Source organism: Hylobates moloch, unplaced genomic scaffold (genome assembly GCF_009828535.3).
Source record: "Hylobates moloch isolate HMO894 unplaced genomic scaffold, HMol_V3 SCAFFOLD_15, whole genome shotgun sequence".
Taxonomy (NCBI): Eukaryota; Metazoa; Chordata; class Mammalia; order Primates; family Hylobatidae; genus Hylobates; species Hylobates moloch.
In genome coordinates, this window is record NW_026652290.1 from 93,474,759 (window position 1) to 93,490,518 (window position 15,760).

Sequence of the window (15,760 nt, forward strand, 5' to 3'; positions counted from 1 at the left end):
CCATGTTGGCCAGGCTGGTCTCAAACTCCTGATCTCAAGTGATCTGCCCACCTTGACCTCCCAAAGTGCTGGGATTATAGGCGTGAGCCACTGCTCCTGGCCCTCTCAGCCTCCATTTCCCCACCTGTGAAATGGGATTGAGAGTCAAGGCCCCTGATACACACACCCCCTCCCGCTGCCTGCCGGCTGCTAGCAAATTGGAATTACCAAGGAATTTGAACGACAGATATGCAAGAGAAGAAGAGTTTTTACTCCCAAACCGGAGGCTGGGTCCAGCTCAGAACACACTCTTTCCCTCCTCCTCCCACTCAGACCCTGCCACCAGGTAGATGAACAGTGTAGACGTCCCTGCAGGTGTGAAGAGTACCAGAGACCCCAGCTAGGGGAAGCTGGCAGGAGTTGGGGGGCTTCCTCCCAGGTGGAATGAGTGGAAAGAATAAATCAGGGACTTAGAGGCACAGGGAGGAGATGGAGAGGGGTCCATGGGTGGCTCAAGGGTGGCGTGACCTCTCTGAGCCTCAGTTTCCTCATCTGAAAATGGAAGAAGTCATATCATCAATCATGGCCAAACAGGTGAGGCCTTGCAAGTCCCCGACAAAGGCGCCTAACACGGGGCACCTGCACCTCCGAAGCTGTGATTGGTTCCAGGTGCCCGTCGTTTTTCTTGGTTTTGCTTTTCTGTCTTGATGACTTCATCTTGGGCTGTGGCCACCCTCTCAGGGGTGTCTCTGTGAGTGTTCTAGCTCCAGGGACAATTGGAGAGAGGAACGCTGTCGTCTGGGACGTGGAAGGGCACCCCCGGGTGCTCAGGCTGCAGCCGCAGCCGTGACGTTGAGCTCCTGGCGGATAAACCAGGCCCGCGGGCGCGGCAGCCAGCGCCGGAGCAAGCACAACAGGTGGAAACGCCACGGGTAGAAGACGCCAGCCGCGCGCGTGGCGCCGCCGCGGATCACGGCCAGGGCTGCCTTGGGCCCCGGGGCCGCCTTGACCCTCGTGACTCCCCTAGGGACGGGAGAGCACGGTGGGGACTGCGGCTGGGGCTGGGCAGCCGCCCATGGCCCCCCCCAGCCCAGCCCCCAGCTCGTCCGGGCCTCACCTGACTGCCTCGGCGGCGGAGGCGCGATCTCGGAGGCCCAGGACGCACATGGTGATGGCCACGTTCACGTCCTGCACGTCCAGCTCCCGCCGCAGGGAGCCGAAGAAGCCGTCCAGCGCGAACTTGGCCGCCGAGTAGGGAGTGGAGAACGACGTGGGCACGCGGCCTGGGGGCGCGGACAGCAGCGGCTGAGTGGCTCCTCCTCGTCCGGGAAGCCTGCCCAGACACTCCAGGCTCACCCGCATCGAGCTCCCCACTCCCCGTCCCGCAGAGCCGGGGCCGGGTGCACGCACCGAGCAGCGAGGACACCACCACGAGGGAGCCTTTGCTGTCTGTCAGGCTGGGCAGCGCCCGCGACGTCAGTTGCACGTAGCTCAAAAAGTTTACCTGCAGGCGGCACTCTCGAGTCACCGGCAGAGGCGGAGCCCAGGGGCAGGGCGGGGCCAGAAACCCAGAGGGTGGGGCCAGGGCCGGGTCAGAGGCGGGGCCAGAAACCCGGAAGGCGGGCCCGAGGGCGGGGTCAAGGCCGGGGCGGGAGCTTGGGCTACGAGGGGCGTGGCCGGGGCGGGACGGGTGGAGAGCCCGCCCGGGAGAAGGCAGAGCCCGGACAGCGAAGGGAACGGACCACCGGTCCCTGAGATAGAGGGGCGGGCCGGGGCCGCGGAGGAGCGGAGCACCTGCATGAGCCAGCGCGTCGCCTGGGGGCTGCGGGCTCGCGTGCCGGCTGGGGCGCCGCCGATGTGGTTCAACACGAGGTAGTCCAGCCCGCCTGGCCCAGAAACGCCGGTCAGCCCCGTAGGTCCCCCGCCAAGGACACGATCAAACCCCGTCCCCGAGCTTAGCTCCACCCAGAGCGCTGCTGCAGTGAGCTCTGCCCCAGGTAACTCCCCCTACCATCAAAGACACCCAGCCTTGGCCTTACTCCCTGGATCTAGCAAGGTTTCGTCCCCATTCAATGAGGCCCCGTTCAGAGCTCTTCCCACAGACGCAATGAGACTCCACCCCGACCACGCCCCCAGTCCCCATACGTCTCCTCCCTGAGACACCTATTACTGTAGCCACACCCACAGCCCAATTCTGGTCCTGTCCCTAAGGCCTAGGCCACCGTCCCGGACTCCAGGCTTCAGGCCCAGCCCCTCACCCAGCTTGTCCAGCGCAAACTGCACCACGCTCTCGGGCGCCTCGGGGGAGGCCATGTCCGCCGCGATGTAGAAGACCTTGGGGGCGCCCAGCTTCCGGCAGTTCCCTACCACCTGGGGGGGGCCAGAGCTGCCCGTGGGCCTCTCCTCTGCAGCAGCGCTCCCCCCTCCACCGCACCTGCTGGCCATAGGGAGGCCCCTGCCTGAAAACCCCTCCCCTACTCTGAGCCTCGGGCCCCATTCAACATCATTCCCCAAAATCTACCACTGCTTGGGGGGCGCAAAGTGGAGGCCTGCGGGCCAGAATGCTGGCCAATTTGGTGGTTAATCAATCACCAACATCCAAAACAGGGCATTTCACCTACAATTTCCAGATTGCTAGCTTCTCTTGAAATATTGAAAGGTTTGTGCCCAAGAGCCATACCCTTCCTTGAAGTAACAATGGGCTGTTTGTTGCTAAGAAGTGCCCATCCTTCCCTTCGAGTTTAAGAACCCTGGCTATCAGCACAGGCTTGGACACTCAATACTCTCATTTGATAAGAAACACTGAGCCTTCTAGTCACCGTCTCACTGCATTGGCACAACATCCTAACCCATGAGAAGGTGGGTTTTTTTGTTTGTTTGTTTGAGACAGAGTCTCACTTTGTTGCCCAGGCTGGAGTGTAGTAGTGCGATCTCCACTCACTGCAACCTCTGCCTCTGGGGTTCAAGTGATTCTCCTGACTCAGCCTCCCACGTAGCTGGGACTACATGCTCGTGCCACCATGCCCTGCTAATGTTTTTTTTCTTTTTTTTTTTTGAGATGGAGTATCGCTCTGTCACCCAGGCTGGAGTGCGGTAGCACGATCTCAGCTCACTGCAACCTCCACCTCCCGGGTTCCAGCAATTCTCCTGCCTCAGCCTCCCCAGTAGCTGGGATTACATGCCGGCTAATTTTTTATTTTTTATTTTTGTATTTTTGTATTTTTAGTAGAGATAGGGTTTCACCATGTTCGCCAGGCTGGTTTTGAACTCCTGACCTCAAGTGATCCGTCCGCCTTGGCCTCCCAAAGTGCTAGGATTACAGGCATGAGCCACCGTGCCTGGCCTAATTTTTGTGTTTTTAGTAGAGACCGGGTTTCGCCATGTTGGCCAGGCTGGTCTTGAACTCCTGACCTCAGGTGATCCACTTGCCTTGGCCTCCCAAAGTGCTGACTACAAGCGTGAGCCACCGTGCCTGGCCAGAAAGTGGTTTTATTGTCCCCGTTTTGCAAATGAGGAAACTGAGAGGCTCAGAGAGGTTAGGCAACTTGCCCAACGTCACACAAGAAGCCTGGATCATTGCAGGGATTCAAACCCAGGCTCTCTTCCCTCCCGCCACGAGCACCCCCACCATTCGTCTAGACATGGGGTGGCTCACCTTCTGCAGGAGAGCCTCAGTGTGGGCAGTGAGCACCAGGTGGGAGCCCAGACGCGCGTAGTGATAGGCCAGCTCCTCACCAACACCAGCGTTGGCCCCTGTCAGCAGCACTCGCGCTCCCTGGAGGCTGGCTGGCCATAGCCGGGATGGTCACTCTGGGCGGAGGACAGGACAGCTGGCCCGGTTTCTCCCTCCCTCAACCCCAGGTGCTCACCTGGGTCGAAGTTGTCATCCCAATAATAGGCGAAGAACAGGGCCCCCAGCCCTGTGAGGAGAAGCACCTTCATGGTCCTCTGTGGGCCTGCAGAGGGACAGGGGACAGAGGTGGCCAGCACAGGCCTGGCCCACAGCCACCCGTGTTTGGTGGGTGTTTGGTGATGCCACCGCCTTGGATCCATGCCTTCCTCTCCCCCTCCACAGCCACCACCTGTCCAGGCCACGACGGTGGCTCCATGAACCACCGCACCTGCACCCTCCCCCTCCACCCTTCTCAACCCTCTCCATCCGCACACCTTGCCTCTCCTGGACTGAAAATCCTTCCTGTTCCAGTTAGAATAAAAACCAGACTCCTTGGTGGCTACAAACACCCTGTGTGGACCTGTCCTCCTTGCTCACTTCGCTCCACTAAAACAGACCCTTCACTGTTCCTTGAAACCAGCCAGTCACCATCCTGCCTCAGGGCCTTCGCATGGGCTGTTCCTACTGCCTAGAATGCCGTTCCCGGATATAACCCAATGGCTTGCTCTTTCACTTCTTTCAAGTCTCAGTGCAAAAGTGACCTCCTTCAGCTGGATGTGGTGGCTCACGCCTGGAATCCCAGCACTTTGGGAGGCTGAGGCGGGCACATCACTTGAGATCAGGAGTTTGAGACCAGCCTAGCCAACATGGTGAAACCCCATCTCTACTAAAAATACAAAAATTAGCCGGGCGTGGTGGCAGGCGCCTGTAATCCCAGCTACTCGGGGCTGAGGCACGCACATGCCTGTAATCCCAGATACTTGGGAGGCTGAGGCAGGAGAATCGCTTGAACCTGGGAGGTGGAAGTTGCAGTGAGCCAAGATTTGCCATTGCACTCCAGCCTGGGCAACAAGAGCTAAACTCTGTATCAAAAAAAAAAAAAAAAGTGACCTCTTTCAAGCGAGGGCCTCCTTTTTTTAAATTTTTTTATTTTTAATTTTTTTTTTTTTTTTGAGGCAGAGTCTCACTCTGTTGCCCAGGCTGGAGTGCAGTGGCGCGACCATAGCTCACTGCAGCCTGGACCTCTTGGGCTCAAGCAATCCTCTTGCCTCAGCCAATGGAGCAGCTGGGACTACAGGTGGGTGCACCAGCACGCCCAAGTAATCATCGTATTTTTTGTAGAGATGGGGTCTCACTATGTTGCCCAGGCTGATTTCGAACTCCTGGGCTCAAGTGATCCTCCCACCTCAGCCTCCCAAAGTGCTAGGATTACAGGTGTGAGCCACCGTGCCCAGCCCGAGGATCATCTGTTACTCGTTCCACCATCCTTCTCCCTCTGTAGACCATCACCTCCATAAGGGCAGGAAGGAAATGGAAATCTGCTATTTTGTTCACTATTGGGTCTTCAGGGCCCCAAACTGTGCCAGGTACACAGTAGGTGCTCAATACTACCAGATTGATCATGGAGTGATACGAGGCACGTGGGAGGTGAGAGGTGAGGAAGCCAAGAGACAGCTCCCTCTCTGGGGACGCCCAGAAGGAGTTTGACACGTGGGGTTGGGTTGGAGACAGAGGTGCCTGCGTTATCCAGATGAAGATATGATTTCAGCTGTGGGAGCTGATTCACTAATTCCAGGGAGAAGGTGAAAGGGAGAAACAGTCCAGGTTCATTTTTTTTTTTTTTGAGACTGAGTTTCACTCTTGTTGCCCAGGCTGGGATTACACTTTGTAATCCCAGCATTTTGGGAGGCCGAGGCGGGTGGATCACTTGAGGTTGGGAGTTCGAGACCAGCCTGACTAACATGGAGAAACCCAGTCTCTACTAAAAATACTAAATTAGCCGGGCATGGTGGCACATGGCTGTGATCCCAGCCAATGGAGCAGCTGGGACTACAGGTGGGTGCACCAGCACGCCCAACTAATCATCGTATTTTTTGTAGAGATGAGGTCTCCTGCTGAGGCAGGAGAATTGCTTGAACCCAGGGGGGTGGAGGTTGCAGTGAGCTGAGATCGCCCCACTGCATTCCAGCCTGGGCAACAGAGCGAGACTCTGAAAAAAAAAAAAAAAAAAAAAAAAAAAAGTCAATGGGACAAGGGGAAGGGGACTTCCAGAACCAGGAAGCTGAGACAGACCAGATGGAGGGGATCGTTGAGGAGTCCCTAAATCTCCCATCTGTAGGTCCAGCCCTAGGTTCTTTGCCTCTGCTGTCCTCCGGGTGTCTCCTCTTGACAACCTCCGGGCCCCTTAGAACCAGCAGGACCCAATCCAGGCTCAGCATGTAACCCCATACCTGCTTCTCTTCCCAGCTCACCATCACAGAAATAGTCCCACTGTCCCCTGTCCCTAAATGGGAGACCCAGGTATTGTCCTCACCTCCTTCTATCCTTTCACCCCCATGAGCTCATGGTTTTCAGATCTTATCAGTTCTCCCTCTCCAATCTCTCCCCAGCTGTCCCTTCCTCTCTCTCTCCAGGGCTCCCAGATCGTCACCTCCCTCCTAGACTCTACCCCTGGCCTGACCACCCCCATCTTTCCTCTGGCCTCCCTTCCATCTCCTACTTGGTCTCCCCCACCTCCACACTGGCTTCCCCATGTCCACACTCATTCCCTGCCTGCCTCTTCTGTCAATGCAGCCAAAGGTGTCTGTGTCAAAAGCAACATGGCCATGGCCCTTCCTGCTCCAAACCCTCTCAGGGGTCCCCACTGCAACTGATGGAAACCAGGCTCCTCACTGCACCCCATGAGGCCCTGCAGGTATAGCCCCTGACTACCTGTCTATCCTCCTATCCCACGGCCCCATCTATGAATCGTTCAGTTCTCAAAATAATGAACTCCTCACCTTCCCCAGACGCACCAGGCATGCCCACAGCAAGAAACGAGCTTCCACCTTTTCCCCTTCCAGGGACAGCCCATGAAGCCCCTCTGCTCATCCCTCTTTCCACCCCCAGCTCTACACTGACTGCAGCAGCCCGGCAGGGGGAAGTGGGACCAGATGGACAGACGGGTAGACGGATGGGTGGATGGTTGAATGGATGGATGGACAGATGCATGTATGGATGCATAGATAGAAGGTTGGATGGGTGGATGGCCAGGTGAATAGATGGATGGGTGGATAGATGGATGAGTGGATGGATGTATGAATGGATAAATGGGGGGAACACATAAATGGATGGAAGGATGGATGTATGGACGGACGGATGCATGGATGTATGGATGTATGTATGGACGGATGGATGAGTGGATGGCCAGATAAATAGATGGATGGGTGGACAGATGGATGAGTGGAAGGATGGGGGGAGCAGATGGATGAATGGATGGGTGGGTGGATGAGCGGACAGATGGATGAACGCTTGGGTGGATGGATGGGGAGTCAGATGGATGAATGAAAGTGTGGATGGATAGATGGAAGGATAGATGGGTGGATGGCCAGATGGATAGACGGATGGGGGACAGATGGATGGATGGAAGGATGGACGTATGGACGGATGGATGGGCAGATGAACGGTTGAAGCAGCCCGGCCGAAATGCGGGAGAAATGGGGGGAGTCCCTGCAGAACGCATCGGCCCCTTCTTGACCTCGGAGGGCCTTAGCTTCCCCTCTGAACAAAGCGGGCGTGTGACCCTCTGCGCACCCCTAAACCGTGAACTCACCCACTCAGGTCTCAGTTTCCCCCACTGTCCAGCGGGGGTGGGGTCCCGGCCTGGGAGCCACGCGAACGCCCCCACGGTCCTCTCTTCTCGGCCGCCTCCTGCCGCCCCGACCGCACCCCCTCCCGTAGGGCAGGGGTCACGTGACTGGAAGCCCACCTCCTCCCGGGGAGGGGCCGGGCCTCGGGGACCCAGCGCCGGAGCGTAGCCGGGCAACAGTCCCCGCCTGGTCTCCACCTCCCAGCAGCGGCCCGGCCCCGCCCCCTGGGCGGACGCCCCGCCTTCGAATCGATCACATGAGGGGGCCGCCGCTCTCGAACAATCCCGCCCTCTCGTTGCCGTGACAACCGCCTTATAGGCACACTCTTCCTAAGTCCGGGCCCTTGGTCCCCCGCGCGGGCGCGGGTGGATCTCTCGGGCTCTGACTTCTTTTCGGGTCACCTTCAGGCTTCAGCCAGGCACCTGACGCCTCTTTCCCCTCACGCTGCCAAGGCCGGGCAGGGCCGGGCCTGGCCGAACTACATTTCCCAGGAGGCTCCGCGGTCAGGTGCAAACAGCGCCGTGCTGACTACATTTCCCAGACAGCCTTGCGGCGGCCCGGGCCTTAAAGCGTCCATTTCCCAGCGGCCCTCCGCTGCGAGACCACAGCTCTTCTCTGGAGTCTCAGAGCCGTAAGACACTACGACTCCCAGAGGACCTTGCGTCGGGCAAGAAAGACTACACCTCCCAGAGGCCTCGCGGCGCCGCGACAGGAAGCGGCGGGCGAGTCGAGTGTCCTTGCGCGTGGATCCGAGCGACCATGGTGGCCCGGGTGTGGTCGCTGATGAGGTGCGTGGGGGCGCCGGAGGGGACCCGAGTCCCCGAAAAAGCCCCTTTTTGTGGGCATCCCTGTCTCCAGTCTGGTCCCAATCTCCTCTTCGCTTCCCGTAGAGTCACTTCCCCTTCGTCCCTCGCCTATGGGCCAGATAGGGAAACTGAGGCGTCAGCGGGGTGGGGCTTCCCGAGGTCGCCAATCCCCTCCCTCCTGCTTCCCAGCGAGCCCTTGGCGTTCCACTCGCGGTGTCAGCCTCCGCCTCCGAGCCTCAGTTGTCTTCTCTGTGAAGTGGGAATGCCGGTGAATCCTGCCGCTGGCGTGGATGAGAAGTGAATGCGTGCTCAGAGCTGCAAGTGACAGTGGGCAGGAGGCGCCCAGGGACACTTGGTTTCTCCAGGGCTGGAAGGCTTCTAGAAGGTCAAGATCTTACGTCTTCACTGCCCCTGCTCACTGTGGGACTTTGAGTGACCCACTCTCCCCCTCTGGGTTTCAGTTTATCCGTTAAAGTGGCGTCCAGCCGCCCTGCCTTGCACGTTGTAAAACGAATGCTGTGTATAATAGGGGTCTGGGTCGACGGTACTACACTACAGAGTGTCACTCTGTGGACGGTGAGCCCTCAGGAGGGTCTCACTCTCCCCGTGGGCCTTGGCCCCTGAAGGGGGCGGTCGGTGTCCGCTGAGCTTCTGCTCCTGCCGTCCCTGCCCGCAGGTTCCTCATCAAGGGAAGTGTGGCTGGGGGCGCCGTCTACCTGGTGTACGACCAGGAGCTGCTGGGGCCCAGCGACAAGAGCCAGGCAGCCCTACAGAAGGCTGGGGAGGTGGTCCCCCCCGCCATGTACCAGTTCAGCCAGTACGTGTGTCAGCAGACAGGCCTGCAGATACCCCAGGTACTACGGGCTGCGAGCGAGGCCAGGGCTTGGCGGGTGGTCAGCTTTGGGGGGTCCCTCCAGCCCTGCACGATGTTGTCCTCCATATTGATGCTGGCCTGATTCTCCAGCCTGTCCTCCTCCCTCCGCCTCTGGGGATGGGCTGCTGAGCCTTTTCACCAGTTCTTTCTGCCTATCTCTTTTCCCAGCTCCCAGCCCCTCCAAAGATTTACTTTCCCATTCGTGACTCCTGGAATGCAGGTAAGGCACCCAGTTTCTTTGCTTGGAGGGAGACACCCCAGTCTAGCCCCTCTCCCCACTTCCTGGCCATTCCTTTCTGTCCATCCCCCTTCCTGCCCGACACATGTCTCTTAGGGATCTAAAAGGGAAAGGAGGCTGAGCACCGTGGCTCACGCCTGTAATCCCAGCACTTTGGGAGGCTGAGGTGGGCGGATCATCTGAAGTCAGGAGTTCGAGGCCAGCCTGGGCAACATGGTGAAACCCCATCTGTACTAAAAATACAAAAATTAACCGTGCGTGGTGCGTGCCTGTAATCTCAGCTGCTACTTGCGAGGCTGAGGCAGGAGAATTGCTTGAACCCAGGAGGCAGAGGTTGCAGTGAGCCGAGGCTGCACCACTGCACTCCAGCCTGGGCGACAGGGCGAGACTCCATCTCAAAAATATATATATATATACAAAAATTAGCCTGGTATGGTGGCGCACTTGTAGTCCCAGCTACTTGGGAGGCTGAGGCAGGAGAATCGCTTGAACCCGGGAGGCGAAGGTTGCAGTGAGCCCAGATTGCACTACTGCACTCCAGCATGGGAGACAGAGTGAGACTCCGTCTCCGCCCCCTACACCCCCCACCGCCCAAAACAAACTCTAGAGTTTCCCAGGGGTTGGAGGCTGGGTGAGGCTGGGAGGAGAGCATCACCAGTGGCCATCCCTTTCCCACAGGCATCATGAAGGTGATGTCAGCTCTGTCGGTGGCCCCCTCCAAGGCCCACGAGTACTCCAAGGAGGGCTGGGAGTATGTGAAGGCGCGCACCAAGTAGCGAGTCAGCAGGGGCCGCCTGCCCCGGCCAGAGCTACCACTGACCTGAAGACTCCGGACTGGGACCCCATTCCGAGGGCAGCTCCCGGCCTTGCCGGCCCAATAAAGGACTTCGGAAGTGTTCCCCGACCCGTTTGCTGGCCCCAGGGGGCACAGGGTCGGCCTGGTGGTGCCCAGAGCACCAAGGCCTGGGCTTCTGGCTCCTGATGGCTTGTCAGGGCTTGACCTTGACCACAGGCCATAGCTCTCCCCTTTGCCATCTGCTCTGGTGCCGGGAGTCAGAGGTCAGAGTGGTTGCTTCCGGCGCTCCGCAGGCCGTGCTCTGGGGCCGGGAAAGTGCTTTGGCCAAGCCTGGGTTGTGGAGGGTCTTGGTTTTGGAGGGCTGAGACCAGCACAGGACAGTGGAAGAGCCAGAGTGGACAGAAGTGGGGTCTGCTTCCCTGCGGGACACAGGGCAGCAGCCCTAGGGGCCACTGGTTCCTGCCCTCCTCAGCCCCTATCCGCAGTCCTGTCCTGGCCCTTCCTTGGTCGGACTCCACCCTCATTCCACCCTCTCCCCAACAACCCTAGCAGGGGACTCCTGGCCATTGAAGGAAATCCAGGTGTTTGTTGCCATTCAGAGGGTCTCCCGGACATCCCCTCTCCCCTGGGACGCCTTCCGTGACACCCCTGCCGCACACTGGACGGGCTACCTGGTAGCCTGCACAGGTCTCCGTATCAGGCATGAGCCTCGGGAGGCCAGGCCTGTTGAGGGGCTCCCTCAGAGGCTCCCAGCACCAGCCACAGAGGGCGCTCCCCAGGGTTGGTGATGGCAAGAGGCCTGTGCCCAGAAACTAGTCTGGGCGGCTCCAGACAGATGGGGGTGGCGGGGGGCTTGGGTGGGGCCAGAGGCCTCCGTAGGATGCTGCCCTGGGAGCAGGGAGCAGACGGGTGATGCTCACAGAGCTGGAACAGGCTCCCCGTTCCCACGGGTTCAGGAGTTTATGTTGCTTGGTGTAGGGGACTGAGCTCAGGAGGGGACAGCTATTACAGAGGAGAGGAGCAGAGACTAGAGGCCGGGACATCTCCCCCGCTGTCCCACTCAGAAAGGAGAAGCCACTGGCCTGAGCAGGGCATAGGAGGGGTGTGGCTGGCATCAGCGGCCTAGTCTGGTGGAAGGGGAGCCCACAGGGCCTGCCCACCCCATTCCCCGCAGGAGCGTGGTCCCCGGGGCAGGTCCTTCCACATCTGCTGTGCCACTGTCCTTACTGGGCCTTGGCAGTGGTGAGGGCAGGTCTAGGGTGAGGGAGGGATGAGCAGGGCAGGGGAGCATCCCTGACCCTCGGTGCTGCGGGAGGAAGCTGGTGCTCGCCGTCCTGGCCAGGAACACCCACACACCCACTGTCCCCTGACACCATCCACCAAGCCCTTCCCGAAGCCCCAGGAAGGAGCAGGCTTCTGGCCCATTTTACAGATGAAGAAACTTGCACAGACAGACAGTTTTGTCTGCCCAGCCTGTCCGGAGCCCAGGCTGTTCACCACAAACCCTCTCGGGGGATGCAGAATTTCCAGTCGCCTCACACCCAGGTACCCAGGCCCAGCCCCAGCCCCAGCCTGTGAGGACAGGATGGGTTTGCACTCAGTGCTGTGATGCCATGGCTGGGCCAGGGGACCTCGGCCCGCTCCAGGACGCCTCTGCAGCCTCACACCTGTTACCATCACTGTTAGAGGGGAAAGACTGGATGAGGCCAGTGAGCAGCTGCCTTCTGGCCCCTCCCCTCCATCCAGGCGGCCAGGTCCTGCAGCTCCACAAATGGGGCTTAGTTCTTCCCTGGGGTCACAGGCTTTATCCCTTGAGTCCACCCTCGCCCATCCACTGGCACCTGTGTGCAAGAACATGCCTGGGGTCAAGGGAGTTGGGGGGCCGTGGAAGCGGAGCTCCAGAGAGCAGAGGTGGCTGGGGCAGATCTAGGGGTGACTTTAGGAAGGCAGGAAGGGGCTGGGGAAACACCAGACCACACCCACAGCCAAGATCACAAAGCAAGGCAAGTCTGGCATGTGACACAGTGCCATTTGACAGCTGGGGTCACTCAGTAGCTGGAAGCAGGATGGGCTAGGAACGGAGTCCAGGGAAAGCTAGCCTGTCGCGATGTGGGCTGGGCAGAGCTAGAAGAGAGAGCAGGGGGAGTCCATAGGCGGAGGCCAGCTGGGGCTGGGGCGTGGGGACACCGAGTGGCTGTCATCAGTGGCTGCCCTTCCTTTCAGCTGTCACCACAGCTGCCCATGGTCCTACTCCAGCCTTCAGCGTACCTTGCCTGGCCCTGGCCTGGAGTGAGTGCTAACTCCATCCCAAGGAGTAGTGGGTGCAGCAGAAATGGAGGTGATTAGCTGGGTGTGGTGGCATGTGCCTGTAGGCCCGGCTGAGGCAGGAGGATCACTGGGACATTGAGTCTGCAGTGAGCCATGACTCTACCACCACACTCCAGCCTGGGTGACACAGTGAGACCCTGTCTCTTAATAATAAAGCCAAGGTAACCAGGAGCAACGTGAGCCCTGAGGGTCCCCAACCCTGGCTGAGGGGATGCTTGGCTCAGGGTCTCCGTGGTACCAGCCCAGAGCACATTCAGCCCACCCTTGGCCCCATCCATCCGGTGTCATATGGGCCAGCGGCAACCTGGCTTCTTCCCGTGTGGACTGAGGGCTGAGCAGCCAGTTTTAATTAAATCTGAAAGGACAAGGTGACAACCGAAGCAGTTGACAGCCACGCGTCTTCCCATCTAACGTGGTCCGGGAAATGAGTTTGCTGTCAGTAGAGATGTAGGATTTTTCTTCTCAGTCGCTTTGCAAGCCAGGGACTTCCAGCCGGCGACGCCTAGCCTGGGCCTCCCTTGGTCATGCTAGCATTGCCCCAGAGGCCTGTGTTATAGCTTGTACCTGCGTTCCGTGGTTCCCGAGCTATTGTACTGCACCCAAGAAGAACGAGGATACGCTGGACATTGAAGGCTGAGGAAGGAGAAGAATTTTATTGAGCGACTGAACAGCTTTCAGGGGAGGGAGGATGCGGGGGGTGGTTCTCTTCTCCTCCTCCTTGCGTAGCTGTGTCCAGGACATTTTATAGGCCCAGAATAGGAGAGGGGCAGGCCATAGATAGTATTGGAAAGGGCAACATTCGATTGGTTAAAAGGCATTGTTCAGAAAGAATCAACCAGGAAAGGGTGGGCAAACAGGAACAGGAGTTCTCACTCTGGGTGGTGGGTTTCCTCCAGGACCAGCAGTCTGGTCTTTCAGCTTTCAGGCTATTTTTGGCTTGAAGGTGGGGTTTCACTAGGACCTGTCCCTATCTGCCTAGACACTTGGCTGCCTCCTGTCACTTTCAGTAGTGATCCCAGTGCATTTGGACTTGAGAGCTGCCCTATGCCTTGGTAGAATTCGGTTTTTGGAGCTGGAGGGAGAGGGAATGCAGTTCTACGATGGTGCCCTTCATCCCGCAATCCTAAGTAGCCTTATTTTATAGGTCAGCAAACGGAGGCTCAGAAAACTGCAAGAACTTACCTGGAGGCAGGCGATGGCAGAGGCAACAGTGGAAGCTCTGTGCTCTGACCCCTCTGCTGGCCTCTGGCGGCACTGAGGCCACTGGAGGGCTGGTGTCCTTCATCCCCAGGGGTGGTCTCTGGAAGAAAGAAGAGGCAGGCCAAGGGGAGGGGTGGTTTCCTTGAGGCTGAGGCTGGGAGAGAACTTCCAGGCCTCAACCCCCACACCACCTCTGCATTCCAGGAGCACCAGGTCCCTGCACATCCTGCCTCATCTCACCTTGCAGGAGAGTAAGACACCTCCCGTCCTCATCCTGGCAGACTCCTCTCCTACACGCAGGGTCACCGTGCCCCTGTTCTGAGGCAGAGTTCAGCACCTTTTCTTCTTGGGCACCACAGTTTGCTTTTGTGTGACTTAGCTCAACAAGATGCAGGCTCCCTGAGGGAAGGGACCATGTGTTAATAGCAGGCGTGTTCCCAAACCTCAGCATAGAGCCTGGGGTATAGAAGATGATTAGTAAGCATGGGCTGGGCGCGGTGGCTCACGCCTGTAATCCCAGCACTTTGAGAGGCCGAGACGGGTGGATCACCTGAGGTCAGGAGTTCGAGACCAGCCTGGCCAACATGGCAGAACCCTGTCTCTACTAAAAAAAATACAAAAATTAGCCAGGCATGATGGCACATGCCTATAGTCCCAGCTACTCGGGAGGCTGAAGCAGGAGAATCACTTGAGGCGGAGGTTGCAGTGAGCCAAGATTGAGCCACTGCACTCCAGCCTGGGTGACAGAGTAAGACTTCGTCTCAAAACTAAATAATACTAATAATAAGAAGAGGCCGGGCGCAATGGCTCGCGCCTGTAATCCTAGCACTTTGGGAGGCCAAGGCGGGCGGATCACAAGGTCAGGAGATCGAGACCATCCTGGCTAACATGGTGAAGCCCTGTCTCTACTAAAAATACCTAAAATTAGCCAGGCGTGGTGGCGGGCACCTGTAGCCCCAGCTACTCGGGACGCTGAGGCGGGAGAATGTCATGAACCTGGGAGGTGGAGGTTGCAGTGAGCTGAGATCGTGCCACTGCACTCCAAGCCTGGGCGACAGTGTGAGACTCTATCTCAAAAAAAAAAAAAAAAAAAAGAAAGAAAAAAAATGAAAAGAAGATGATTAGTAAGCATGGATGAATTAATGGATGAGTACAGTCAATGGCTTGATGGATTAATGAGTGGATGGGATGAGTGGTTAGATGGGCAGATGCATGCATGGGTGAGTGGGTAGATGGATGATGGGGTAGATGGGTAGGTAGGTGGATTGGGTGGATAGGTGGATAGATGGATGGATGGATGGATGACTGGGTGGGTGGATGAATAGATGGATAGATAGGTGGATGAATGGGGTGGATGAATGGGGTAGATGCATGGGGTGGGTGAGTGGATGGATGATGAATGAATGGGTATGTGGATGGACGGATGGATGGATGGATGGATGGATGGATGGATGGATGGATAGATGAATGGGTGGGTGGTTGGATGATTGGGTGGATGGATGGATAGGTAGGTAGATGGATGCATGGGTTAGATGGAGGATGGATGGATGGATGGATGGGTGAGTGGGTGGATGGATGGTTGGATGGGTAGACGGGTGGATGGATGGGTGGGTGGGTAGACAAGTGGGTGGATGGGTGGGTGGGTGGATAGATGGATGGGTAGGTGGGTAGGTGGATGGACGGATGGGTGGTTGGGTCGGTGGATGGTTAGGTAGGTAGATAGATGAATGGGTTAGATGAAGGATGGATGGATGGATGGGTGGGTGGGTGGGTGGGTTGGTGGATGGATGGTTGGGTGGGTAGGTGGGTGGTGGATGGGTGGGTGGGTAGATGGGTGGATGGATGGGTGGATGAGGGGATGGATGGATGGGTGGGTGGGTGGATAGATGGATGGATGAATGCGTTGGTGGATGGATGGATGAGGACTGGTTTGTCTACTCCACTTACCCACAAAGCACTGGTCCATCTTGGTTCAGAGAGTCTTGCCAGTGAAGGCCTGTTGTTGGGGAGAGCCTGGC

The 15,760-nt window shown here is 58.1% G+C and overlaps 3 protein-coding genes across 20 annotated transcripts in view; 1 reads left to right on the plus strand and 2 right to left on the minus strand.

Moving 5' to 3' along the window:
- Positions 1-7,706, minus strand: part of HSD11B1L (hydroxysteroid 11-beta dehydrogenase 1 like) — a 9,919-nt gene extending 2,213 nt beyond the window's left edge. For 2 of the 17 annotated variants that reach the window (XM_032177228.2, XM_058428707.1), the window contains exons 1-6: positions 3,849-4,039; positions 3,635-3,765; positions 2,238-2,349; positions 1,774-1,865; positions 1,390-1,483; positions 1,097-1,262 (exon numbers count right to left, since the gene is read on the minus strand). In XM_032177228.2, coding sequence (XP_032033119.1) covers positions 1,097-1,262; positions 1,390-1,483; positions 1,774-1,865; positions 2,238-2,349; positions 3,635-3,765; positions 3,849-4,032 — 779 coding nt within the window. In that variant the 5' untranslated portion in view covers positions 4,033-4,039. Of the gene's footprint in view, positions 1-229; positions 1,003-1,096; positions 1,263-1,389; positions 1,484-1,773; positions 1,866-2,237; positions 2,417-3,634; positions 4,040-7,463 lie in introns of those variants that run through there. The other 15 variants (XM_058428705.1, XM_058428706.1, XM_032177227.2 and 12 more) reach the window with 15 other exon arrangements.
- A 116-nt stretch (positions 7,707-7,822) lies between these two features.
- Positions 7,823-10,315, plus strand: MICOS13 (mitochondrial contact site and cristae organizing system subunit 13). Of its 2 annotated transcripts, XM_032177236.2 has the most exons (5): positions 7,823-8,288; positions 8,496-8,691; positions 8,983-9,160; positions 9,349-9,400; positions 10,097-10,315. In XM_032177236.2, exons 2-5 carry the CDS (start codon positions 8,597-8,599, stop codon positions 10,192-10,194), a joined length of 423 nt encoding a protein of 140 aa, XP_032033127.1. In that variant the 5' UTR covers positions 7,823-8,288; positions 8,496-8,596; the 3' UTR covers positions 10,195-10,315. The 2 variants fall into 2 exon arrangements, with proteins under 2 accessions (XP_032033127.1, XP_032033128.1); XM_032177237.2 differs by lacking the exon at positions 8,496-8,691 and having other exon boundaries at positions 7,840-8,288.
- A 2,288-nt stretch (positions 10,316-12,603) lies between these two features.
- Positions 12,604-15,760, minus strand: LOC116483306 (uncharacterized). Its single transcript, XM_032177240.2, has 4 exons — positions 15,690-15,760; positions 13,983-14,141; positions 13,725-13,842; positions 12,604-13,175 (listed from the first exon to the last, which is right to left on the minus strand). Exons 1-4 carry the CDS (start codon positions 15,706-15,708, stop codon positions 13,094-13,096), a joined length of 378 nt encoding a protein of 125 aa, XP_032033131.1. The 5' UTR covers positions 15,709-15,760; the 3' UTR covers positions 12,604-13,093.